This window comes from Podarcis liolepis (genome assembly GCF_965112155.1).
Source record: "Podarcis liolepis genome assembly, chromosome: 2".
In the NCBI taxonomy this organism is placed as follows: Eukaryota; Metazoa; Chordata; class Lepidosauria; order Squamata; family Lacertidae; genus Podarcis; species Podarcis liolepis.
The window spans coordinates 127,809,486-127,821,688 of record NC_139555.1 but is presented as its reverse complement, the minus strand read 5'-3'; the positions used below and the strand labels follow the sequence as shown (position 1 = coordinate 127,821,688).

Here is a 12,203-nt window from a genome sequence, read left to right as displayed (position 1 = left end):
CAGAAATATAATTATTACGGGTGAATTTAATGGAGTAGGATCACTGGACTATGACTAAACACTGAGGGAAAGTATCTCAGAAGAAGGCAAAATACCAAATACTTTTTTGATATGGTTACAACAATGGATCTACTAGATCAGGGGTCAGCAGACTTTTTCAGCAGGGGGTCGGTCCACTGTCCCTCAGACCTTGTTGGGGGCCGGACTATATTTTGGGGGGAAATGAGCGATTTTGGCCCGCCCGCAAAGAGGCCTGAAGATGTTTGGCTTTACCTGTCCCAGTTGTCGTCCCAATAGCCCCAGTTGGGCTTCTCCAGCCAGGTGCCAGGGCAGGGCAGGAGGCTGCGTTGGCTGGTGAAGACAGAAGCAGCAGCCCTGGCAGAGCCAAGGACAGAGGCAGGGGAACCGGGGCGTTGCTGGAGCTTTTACCCACCAACTGCTGCTGCTTCCCAACCCGCAAGCGGCCGCTGCGGCCGCTGCAACAAACCGCCTGAACGCCATGGGAGGAATGAAGGAGGGAGGGGGTGACGAAGAAAGCGCGTGAGGATGCACCACGGAGAAGGGGCACAGAAAAGGAAGGAAGGGCGGACTGAGGGAGAGGGAGGAAGAGCAAGAGGAAAACGCAGCAGCAGCCGGCAGCCAGCGTCACACCCCCTTCCCAGCGCCACCCGAGGCAGGCAGGCGGGTGAGCCGACTCCCCCCGTTGATGGCACCCGGTGTGGGACAAGATTGCTCGTCCCTCAGGAGAAAAGCGCCGCCGTGTGAGGGAGAGGGAAAGAACGTGCGTGCTGGCAATCCACGTGGCGATTCCCGGACCGTCCGCAGGCCGGATCTAGAAGGCAATTGCGCCTGATCCGGCCCACAGGCCTTAGTTTGCCAACCCAGATGCTTGGAGATTCAGACCCCCATTAGAACAAGAGTAAACATGTTCTTCTGATTCAAAGGATTCTGCGGGAAGAAGAAACATGATCTGGATATTGAAGGAACTGCCTACAGGATTAAAGACTAGAGAGATCCAGCCAGGAACTATATCAGATCAAAACTCAAAATGGATGATAATGAGGGGTGAAAAGAGTTCATTGCATAGATGGAGACTAAATAAGGGTTTATTTGAAAAACACTGAATTACAACATATTCCAATTACGTTAGAGTATCAAAAAATGTTAAAAACATTTGGAAATATAGGGGAGGATGAAACTTTCACTTTTACGAAGGATTTCAACCATAAAGAGAAATGTTTTACCTAAGATACTTCTTTAGCAAATGGCAAAGATATATTTCATGATTACTCTGGCAGGGGGAAAACACCAAGAATAAACTATAAAATTTTGATAGATACTAAAAATAGAGGTGGCTTCGCACTGCTAGATTTTCTACTACGAGGCAGCCTCTTCGTGTTGGTTAAAAGAATGGATATCGTTGGACAACACACTATTGCTGGATTCTCAGTGGAATCTCGGTTGTAGAACGCTTCGGAAGTTGAACGTTTGGGGCTTTCAAATGCCAAGAACCCAGAGGTGAATGCTTCCATTTTTGAACGCAATTTGTAAATAAAATTATATACAGTGGTGCCCCAGGTTAAGTACTTAATTCGTTCCGGAGGTCCGTTCTTAACCTGAAGCACCACTTTAGCTAATGGGGCCTCCTGCTGCTGCTCCGCCGCTGGAGCACGGTTTCTGTTCTCATCCTGAAGCAAAGTTCTTAACCTGAAGCACTATTTATGGGTTAGCAGAGTCTGTAACTTGAAGCGTATGTAACCCGAGGTACCACTGTATTAATAAAATTATCTATATATAAAGCAATTGAAACACTTCCCACACTCCTTCCATTCAAACCATTTAAGATTTTTCAGTTTGTGGGTTGTAGGGTTTCAACTCTTAAAGCTTTTCCTCCTTGCGAGCTCTATGTACGCTCCATATACGTAAGTGGTTTTCCCTTTTTGAGTTCACTGTTTGCTAAGGTTTCGACTTCTATTGACGCTCTTTCCACACTCTATACATTTATTTGCTTGTCCCCGAGTGAGTCTGTTGATGTAGTTAAGTTTCCTGTGTGTGAAATTAGGGTTCCACTCTGAAAGAAACTCTCCATACATTTAAATGGTTTCTCCCGTGTGAGTCCGTTGATGTCTTCTAACATTTCCAGCGTTGGTGAAGCATTTTCCACACTCCTTACATTTAAATGGTTTCTCCCCTGTGTGAGTTTGATGATGGATACTAAGTGCTGTACCATCAATAAAGCTCTTTCCACATTCCATGCATTTAAATGGTTTCTCCCCTGTGTGAGTCCGTTGATGTCTTCTAACATTTCCAACATTGGTGAAGCCCTTTCCACACTCCTTACATTTAAATGGTTTCTCCCCTGTGTGAGTTTGATGATGGATACTAAGTGCTGTACCATCAATAAAGCTCTTTCCACATTCCATGCATTTAAATGGTTTCTCCACTGTGTGAGTCCATTGATGTTTTCTAAGTGTTCCACTGCGATTGAAGCTCTTTCCACACTCGGTGCATTTAAATGGTTTCTCCCCAGTGTGAGTTCGATGATGGGTTCTCAGGTCTCTTCTCTCAATAAAACTCTTTCCACATTCCATGCATTTTAATGGTTTTTCCCCTGAGTGAGTCCATTGATGTCTTTTTACTGCTCCATTAGAAGTGAAGCTCTTTCCACATTCCATACATTCAAATGGTTTTTCCCCTGTGTGAGTCCGTTGATGGATTCTAAGTGCTGTACCATCAATAAAGCTCTTTCCACATTCCATACATTCAAATGGTTTCTCCCCTGTGTGAGTCCGTTGATGTTTTCTAAATGTTCCACTATCGGTAAAGCTCTTTCCACACTCCATACATTCATAAGGTTTTTCACCTGTGTGGGTTCGTTGATGGTTTCTAAGGTGTCCAGTCTGACTGAATCTCTTTCCACACTCCTTACATTTATATGGTTTTTCCCCTGTGTGAGTTCGATGATGGATTCTAAGTTTTCTACTCTCAGTGAAGCTCTTATCACACAGCATACATTCAAATGGTTTTTCTCCAGTGTGAGTTTTATGATGAATATTCAGTCCTCTCTTTGTACTGAAACTCTTTCCACACTCCAAACATTCAAATGGTTTCTCCCCTGTGTGAATCCGTTGATGGATTCTAAGGTTTCTACTCTGACTGAAGCTCTTTCCACATTCCATGCATTTGAATGGTTTCTCTCCTGTGTGAGTCCGTTGATGTTTTCTAAATGTTCCACTATCGGTGAAGCTCTTTCCACACGCCATACATTTATAAGGTTTTTCCCCTGTGTGGGTTCGTTGATGGTTTCTAAGGTGTCCAATCTGATTGAAGCTCTTTCCACACTCCTTACATTTATATGGTTTCTCCCCTGTGTGCGTGTGTTTATGTATACGAAGGTTTGAACTCCAACCAAAGCTTTTTCCACACTCCATGCATTTAAATGGTTTCTCTCCTGTGTGAGTCCGTTGATGTTTTCCAAGTGTTCCACTGTCAGTGAAACTCTTCCCACACTCCATACTTTCAAATTGTTTCTCCTCTCTCTTTTCACATTCCATGAATTTATATGGTTTCTTTGTTATTCCCATTGGACATGGCCCTCCAGAATTTTGACTGCCTTCTCCATTGTCTTCTTTCAACAGGGAGGAGCGGGGGGAAAGGAAACCTAGGAAGAGAACAAAGGAATATTACACACATCAATTAGCACCTGCTCTTATTTTGACGTCTCGTACATTCTTCACTGCCCTCCATATGTTCCAAGTTTTTAGGAAAGACAGATGAAATAATGTTAAATAATGGTAATGCACCATCAGTCTTTCCTAACCTTTAATTAAGCATTAATGAAGCAGCATTATCCTAGAATACGGTTGAACTCCTCCACCCCTTGGGCCACATTTTGTCCCTTTCGACCTCTAGATGTTTATTAATCACCTGTTGCAGATGATCTGGTTTTAACATTACAGGAGCCAGAATCTAGTACGAAAAGAGTTTTAGAATTGATTCATGAGTTTGGTCGGGTGGCGGGATTTATATTAAATAAGCAAAAAACTAAGGTTTTGGAAAAAAAATTGACACCTGTGGAATCAGAAAGGTTTCAGAGAGAGACAGATTTAAATGTGGTTAAAAAGGTGAAATATCTAGGGGTTAACTTGACTGCCAAAAATTTGAATTTATTTAAGGACAATTATGAAAAGTGTTGGTCAGAAATTAAAAAAGATTTAGAAATTTGGTCAAGATTGAAGCTTTCCTTGTTGGGCCGAATTGCTGCTATTAAGATGAATGTGTTGCCAAAGATGTTGTTTCTGTTTCAGACCCTACAGATTGTGGACAGAGTGGAATGCTTTGGAAAGTGGCAGAGAGATATTTCTAAATTTGTCTGGCAGGGCAAAAAGCCCAGAATAAAATTTAAAATATTAACTGATGCAAAGGAAAGAGGGGGTGGGGGTTGCCCTGCCGGACTTAAGGTTATACTATGAAGCTGCAGCTTTCTGCTGGATGAAAGATTGGCTACTTATTGAGAACACTGATGTCCTAGATCTGGAAGGGTTTAATAATGCTTTTGGGTGGCATGCTTACTTGTGGTACGACAAGGTAAAGGTTCACAAAGCTTTCAAGAACCATATTGTCAGGAAAGCAATATTCAATGTCTGGATAAAATACAAAGACTTACTAGAAAATAAGACCCCAAGGTGGTTATCACCAATGGAAGCTAAGGCTCGAAAAAGACTCAATATGGAGGCTGTATGGCCGAAGTATTGGGAAATAATAGAAATGGTTGGAGACACTTGGAGGTTGCAGAGTTTGGAGAAAATAAAGGACAAAGTGCGAGATTGGTTACATTACGCTCAGATTAAGGAGGTTTTTAATTTGGACAAAAAGATAGGGTTCCAGGTGGAAAAATCGAAACTAGAAACAGAATTGTTAGAATCTAAGACTAAGGTACTTTCAAAAATGTATAACTTGCTGTTAAAATGGAACACTCAAGATGAAACAGTTAAATCAGCCATGATAAAATGGGCTCAGGACATTGGGTACAATATTATGTTTGCTGACTGGGAACGGTTATGGACCACCGGCGTGAAGTTCACGGCATGTAATGCCTTGAAAGAAAATATTATGAAAATGATATATAGGTGGTACATGACCCCAGTCAAGCTTGCAAAAATATACCATCTGCATGATAATAAATGTTGGAAATGTAAGGAGACTGAAGGAACATTCTTTCACCTCTGGTGGACTTGTCCGAGAGTGAAGGCCTTCTGGGAGATGATCTATAATGAGTTAAAAAAGGTATTTAGGTATACCTTCCCCAAGAAACCAGAGGCCTTCCTCTTGGGCATTGTTGGCCAGAAAGTGTTAAAGAAGGACAGAACTTTTTTCATGTACGCAACAACAGCAGCAAGAATACTCATCGCAAAATACTGGAAGACACAAGATTTGCCCACACTGGAAGAATGGCAGACGCAACTTATAGACTATATGGAGCTGGCCGAAATGACTGGCAGAATCCGAGACTTGGGAGAGGAGACAATGGAAGAGGACTGGAAAAAGTATAAGGACTACTTACAAAAACAATATAAATTGTATGAATGTTAAGAAATTGCACGACTGAAAATATCAGCAACTTAGTTGAAAGATATAGGAGACTAAGTGATATTTAAGAAGATGAAATTTGAAGTAATATTATGTTTAAAAGATTGCAGACTAGTATTTGATAAAAATTATTTGAAATTGGATACATAATATTGGAGAAGTACAAAATAAGAATTGAAATAAGGTAATAAATTGCTGTTTATAACTTTAGTATTAAGAATGCAGGGAAGGGAGACGTGAGGAAGTCCAGTTAATTATGAAAAAATTTGTTATGAACAGTTATGATTTTCTTTATTTTATTTTTATGTTTCTGTCTACTTATGTTTTTCGCTGTTTGTTTTTCTTTGGTGAAGGTATTGTATATGTTTGGTGAATTTTTCTTGTCTGAAACTTGCAATAAAAATTTTATTTTAAAAAAAAGATGTTTATTAATCACCTGCACAGTTCTTTTGGCCTCAGGAGGTCCATACTGACCATTTTTGGAGACCCATATATAAGTCTAGTGACAAGGCTTGGCGCTTGTGTTGGGTTGAAGGAGTGCTCAGTTGGAGAATGTTCTTGGGGCTGGACCTCCATCTCTCAGCCTTGCATTATTGAATGGAGAGAGCTGGAGATGCAGAAGGAAAGCAGCTGGAGCCTGACTGCTGGGAAGGCCAGATTGAGACACCCACCCCAATTATGATTTATAATAATTATATGCCGCCGGGTCTCGCACCTGCCTCCTGACACTGGCTTATCTTAGCGGAGATTCCCTGTCCAGGCCTCTCTCACTGTTCTTCCTCCTTTGCCCTGGGTGGCCAAGGGCTTCTGGATATTCTAGCTCTGCTCCAACTGGGATTTATTTATTAAATTGTTATACCTCTTTTCATTTGAAGATCACAAGATAAAAATATGTGTTACACTGAAAAAGGTGAGTATTAAAGGTGAATAACACTGAGTGTGGAAAAGAATAGAAAGAAGATGAAACCAGTGGTGTGTCCACCTGAATGTAATATAATAGTAATAATAATAATAACAACAATAACAATAACAACAACAAGAATGTGTAAAGAAGAAATCAATCTTCAAATGAGTTTCATATTCCCTGGCTGTATTTCTCAGCCACGACTGTAACTCAGAATCTTAGCTACACTTTTTTCTAGAATACAGTGGTACCCCGCAAGACGAACGCCTCGGAAGACGAAAAACTCGCTAGACGAAGGAGTTTTTTGTTTTCTTAGCCGCTTCGCAAGACGCATTTCCCTATGGGCTTGCTTCGCAAAACGAAGCTTGCCCCGCAAGCTCCGGGGATAGCGGGGAAGTGCAGCGCGTCTTCCCCGCTGTCCCCAGACCTCTTTTGAAGCAAGGGGCGGCGGGGAGAAGATCGCTTCTCCCCGTTGCCAGCCCCGCAATCTCCGTTGCCTTCCCCTCTCTCCCCGGACCCCTTTTGAACCAAGGAGCGGCAACGGGAAGAAGCGATTCTCCCCGCTGCCCCTTCCCTTGCTTTAAAACAGGTCCGGGGACAGAGGGGAAAGTGCGCGCGCCTTCCCCTCTGTCCCCGGAGATTGCGGGGCAGGCAACGGGGAGAAGCAATCTTCTCCCCGCCGCCCCTTGCTTTAAACAGGTCCGGGGACAGAGGGGAAGGCGCGCGGCGCTTCCCCTGTCCCCGGACGGTCTCCATAGGAACGCATTGTTTGATTTTCAATGCATTCCTATGGGAAACCGTGCTTCGCAAGACGAAAAACTCGCAAGAAGAAAAAACTTGCGGAACGAATTAATTTCGTCTTGCGAGGCACCACTGTATCAACTAGACATAGGAGCCAGACATCCCTGAGGTTTCATCCAGACATTCCTTTAGTGTGGGCAGCAGCAGCGGAGGAAGGAAGGAAGCAACTTTGGGGACAAACCATTTCCTTCAGAAGGTCTTCCCCAGGAGCCAGTAGGTTTGATAAACTGCTCAGTGGGGACACCTTGGCTTTATAGTGTTAGGGTCTGGATACCAATCACAATCCCTCGGAAATGTCTCAAGAACCCTTAAGACCCAGTTCCACCAACTCCCAAGTAACACTGAGCCCTAGAGGAACCTTCTATGCTGAGTTGAGGCATCTCTGGCCCTACAGACGTGGTTGGACTCAAAGGACCACCTGCCCAAGCAAGGATGGCCCATGGCCAGGGAGGATGGGAGTATTATCTGGTTGGACATACTTTCCCCTTCTTCCCCCTCCTCTGAAAATGCTGAATGGGGGAGGCAGGGCACATTGACGCAAGGGGCACATTTACACACCAACAATATTTCAATATCGAGAAATGGTATTTGTGTCGCGACATCACCCAAATGTGCCTATACATGTGTGAGTAGAAAAGTTGAGACTGCGCTGGCCGCCAGTTAGCTGTTGGCGTTTGAAGAGAGTAGGTGTGTTTTTAGCACGACCAACTAAAAATTATGTGAAATGTAAAAGTGTTCCAACACTTTCTTACGTCATTTAGTTAAGATTTAAAAATACCAAAGGTAAGTTATTCCACTCAGTAATCAGGATTACACGTGATTTTCAAATAAGTTCAGTGGTTTTATTAACAATTGTTAATTTTTTTGAAAATGTCCATTGGGAGGCACTTTGATACACTAAGACATGGGATGCATTGATACGTATAAAAGTACCCCGCTTAGTGTACAATAATCTCTAAACAAGTGTCATATCTCAGGAAAAAAACAGGATCTTGTATGTTTGTCTTCCCTGTTGCAAGTGTTGATTTGAAGAATGTTGTTTTGCGGTTGCCAAAACCAAATTTCCCAAAAGACACATCTTGAACATAATCTCTTTGTACTTTATATACTTATATATTGACTTATGTGGATATAATGTGCAACAGAAGCTAAATGTTAAGTAATAATCTTATTTTTAGAAGCATTTTGTTTAAATTACTATTTTTTGACTACCTAATGTGCGTTCTTATACTTTTTTAAAAAATATATTTTTTATTGCTTTTTCAGATACAAATATATATTCAGATAAATGATCACAGCCACAAAACAGAAAAAAGAAAGATAAAAAGAAAAAAGAAAAGTTCCATTTTTCCAAGACATTTTTCATAACCTTCAAGACTTCCCCACATCTCCCTCACCCTGCATTCTTTACAATAAAAATATCAGCAAATTGTTACCTTGTTTCATGCGTTGTTTGTTGTTTCAGATACTGTGAGGGTTTGATTAGCTGCTTGTGCGTGAAAACGTGCTCCCTCAGAGTTTGTGCGACCCCACAAACCTCCGTGTGTGACGGAGCTCCTCAGACATGTCTGCTCTAGTCACTAGTAGAGTCCGACAGTGGCTGTCTGCGGAAGCGTTTCCAGCAAAGAAGTTCCTTAACGGAAACGCGTCTCCTGGACTCACGGCGTGACAGTTTCCTGCGAGGTGTGGGTCTCCCTATGGGAGACTCCGATACCTCCCCACTGTTCTCGCTGGAAGCCTCCCTGAGCCCTCCCTCCTGCTCGCATTCCCTCAGAGACCCACTCCTCCCCCTGCTGGTCCCTGCTTCAGCAGTTGAGTCTCTTTCATCCTGCCTGAGTCCCTCCACCACCTGATGCTCTGATGGCAGTTCCCTGACATCCACCTCCCCTCCAGGGCCCCCCTCACCCCCTCCCAATTCCTCCCCCCTGGGAGGTGAAGGGCTAAAACCCCGAAACGAATCTTCCTCATCTTCTGACGTCTCGAACAATTCTCTCCATCGATCGTCGTCCTGGCCAGCTGCATCCTCCTCCTCTTCAGAATCTGGGAACCCCTCCAACTCCTCTTCCTCGTCGGTGGTGGCAAAGTATTCCCTTCGGAACCTCGCTACAGGCTGAGGTTTACGTGGGAACCTCTGATGAAAAGTCTCTATTAAAACCTCGTCATTGACATCCTCTGCCCTAACCCAGGTGTTTTCCGACTCCGGTTCCCCTTCCCACATTACCAAATACTCTACTTGATCTCCCTTCCACCTGGAATCGAGGATCTCCGCTACATGGTAGCTGTGTTCCTTCTCCTCCATTGCTGGTCCCCTAGTGACCCTCCCCTCACTGTCTCCTCTATACGGTGACAGCAACGACCTGTGAAAAACTGGGTGCAGCTTCATGTGGTTCGGTAACCGGAGCCTGAAAGCCACTGGATTGACCTGCTGTATGACTTCAAACGGACCCAGCCTTTTGGGTCTTAATTTCTTACAACCTCCTTTGAATGGCAACCCTTGGGTTGACAGCCACACCTGGTCCCCCACCCTGATGCTTTCACCTTCCCTCCTGTTTTTGTCTGCCTGCCTCTTATATTCCTCCTTAGCCCTGTTTAAGTTGAGTTGGAGCTGGCGATGGATCGCTTCCATTTCTTCCACGAACTGTTCTGCAGCTGGAACGCTCCAGTTCTCCCCCTCCCCCCCTGGGAAGGCTCTGGGATGGCACCCGTGATTAGCCAAAAAGGGGCTCATCCCCGTGGACACGTTCTCTGCATTGTTGTAGGCAAATTCTGCCAACGCCAACTTCTCCACCCAATCATTCTCTCTGTCATTAACATAACACCTCAAATATTGTTGGAGAACCCCATTTGCTCTTTCCGCCTGCCCGTTGGTTTCAGGATGACGGGCCGTCGAGAAATTAACCTCTACATGCAGTAAGCTCATGAGCTTCCTCCAGAACCTGGAAGTAAATTGTTTCCCTCGGTCTGAAACCACCCTCAAGGGGGCGCCATGCAACCTAAACACATTCTCTACAAACAATTTGGCGGTTTCTTCTGCTGTAACCGCATGTGAGCAGGCTATGAAGTGGGCCATTTTAGTTAACAGGTCTACTACAACCATGATGGCTGTTTTCCCTCTAGACCTTGGCAGATCAGTCATGAAATCTATTGCCACTGCTTCCCACGGTCTCTCAGGTGTGGGCAGTGGTTCTAGTAAACCAGCCGGCGCCTGCCTCTCCCCCTTGGCTCTTTGGCATTGTTCACACCCTCTCACATACTCCCGCACATCTTCCCTGACCTTGGGCCACCAAAATTCCCTGGTAACCAGCCACATGGTTTTGTGTTGCCCAAAGTGCCCTGCTGTGGGGCTATCGTGCAGCTGCTTGAGTACCTTCTCCCTCAATTCCCCTTCAGGTATATATAACGCTCCCTTATAATACAATGCCCCATTTCTCTCCTCAAAACCACCGGATTTGTCTTCCTCCCCTCTGAGATCCCTGAGTTTCCCCTGGGCGTATGCATCCTGCACCGTACCCTCTATCAATTCCCTTTGCCCCACCAAAGTCGCCCCACACACCCAGCGGTCCTCTGGAATGATATGGGTTTCTTCGGGTGCTCCCTCCCCCTCCAAATATTCAGGTTTGCGTGAGAGAGCGTCCGCCCTAACATTCTCTGGGCCTGGCACATAACAAATCTCAAAGTTAAATTTGGAGAACTCTTGGGCCCATCTCAACTGCCTTTGGTTGAGCACTCGCGCCGTTCTCCAGTACTCTAGATTTTTATGGTCCGTGCACACTTGCACTTTATGTTGTGCACCAACTAGCAGATGCCTCCATCTCCGGAACGCCTCATGAATAGCAAGCAGTTCTCGGTCGTACACCGTGTAGTTCCTCTCAGATTTGTTCAGCTTCCGCGAGAAGAAGGCACACGGACGCCACTCTGACTCCTCCTTCCCCGGCTGCAGAAGAAGCACCGCCCCTATGGCTCTGTCAGATGCGTCTGTTTCAACCCTTAGCTTCTTTCGTAAATCCACATGCAGAAGTTGTTCTTCAGAGGCGAAGGCCCTTTTCAGTTCCTCAAACGCTCGCTCCGCCTCCGCCGTCCATACAAACTTCTTTTTACTGCTGAGACAGTCAGTGATGGGCGCCGTCAGATGGGCGAAGTTGCGGATGAACTTACGATAAAAGTTTCCAAACCCTAGGAACCTCTGCACATCCTTCTTGGTTTTGGGTGTTTTCCATTCCAGCACTGCCTGTACCTTGCCGGGATCCATGGCCAATCCCTTGTCTGACAGGCGGTACCCCAGGAATTCCACCTCCTTGGTATGGAACCGACACTTCTCCAGTTTGACCCACAGCCTGTTGGCTTGCAGTCTGCTCAACACTTCTCTGACGTCTCTCACATGTTGCTCCTCATTCTCAGAATACACCAACACATCATCTAGAAAGGCAACGCAATTCTTGTAGAGCAAAGGGCCCAGCACGTGGTTCATAAAAGATTGAAAACACGCGGAGCCTGCTTGTAATCCAAATGGCATAACGAGGTATTCAAACGCCCCCAAAGGGGTAAACATGGTGGTTTTCCATTCATCCCCTTTCCTTATGCGTATCAGGTTGTACGCCCCCCTTAGATCCAGCTTGGTGAAAATCTTTCCCTTCCTCACCCTGGTCAAAATATCATCAATTCTGGGCATAGGGAACGCCACCGGTTCAGTCACTGCATTCAGCCGCCTAAAATCACATACAAGTCTCGGCTTGTCCGCATTTTTTTTGTCCACAAAGAACACTGGGCTCCCCCCTGCTGCTTTGGACTCTCTGATGAAGCCTCTCTTCAGGTTCTTGTCAATGAACCCTCGCAACTCCTGCATTTCCCTGTCTGACATGGCATACAACTTGCCCACGGGAAGCTGTGCTCCTGGGAGTAAATTGATCTG

The 12,203-nt window shown here is 44.9% G+C and overlaps 4 protein-coding genes across 6 annotated transcripts in view; 2 read left to right on the top strand and 2 right to left on the bottom strand.

The window, feature by feature from the left end:
* LOC310701885 (uncharacterized protein) overlaps positions 1 to 5,567 on the top strand; it is a 211,640-nt gene extending 206,073 nt beyond the window's left edge. Inside the window, exon 12 of the mRNA XM_083493380.1 lies at positions 5,393 to 5,567. The gene's annotated coding sequence lies outside the window, so the exon portion shown is untranslated. The remainder of the gene's footprint in view (positions 1 to 5,392) is intronic.
* LOC310701586 (uncharacterized protein) overlaps positions 1 to 12,203 on the bottom strand; it is a 127,847-nt gene that overhangs the window by 9,906 nt on the left and 105,738 nt on the right. The window lies entirely within an intron of this gene.
* LOC310701520 (uncharacterized protein) overlaps positions 1 to 12,203 on the top strand; it is a 236,561-nt gene that overhangs the window by 195,782 nt on the left and 28,576 nt on the right. The window lies entirely within an intron of this gene.
* The window catches only part of LOC310701260 (uncharacterized protein), a 33,734-nt gene continuing 23,616 nt past the window's right edge, over positions 2,086 to 12,203 (bottom strand). The window contains exon 3 of the mRNA XM_083491866.1: positions 2,086 to 2,984. Coding sequence (XP_083347992.1) covers positions 2,094 to 2,984 — 891 coding nt within the window. The 3' untranslated portion in view covers positions 2,086 to 2,093. The remainder of the gene's footprint in view (positions 2,985 to 12,203) is intronic.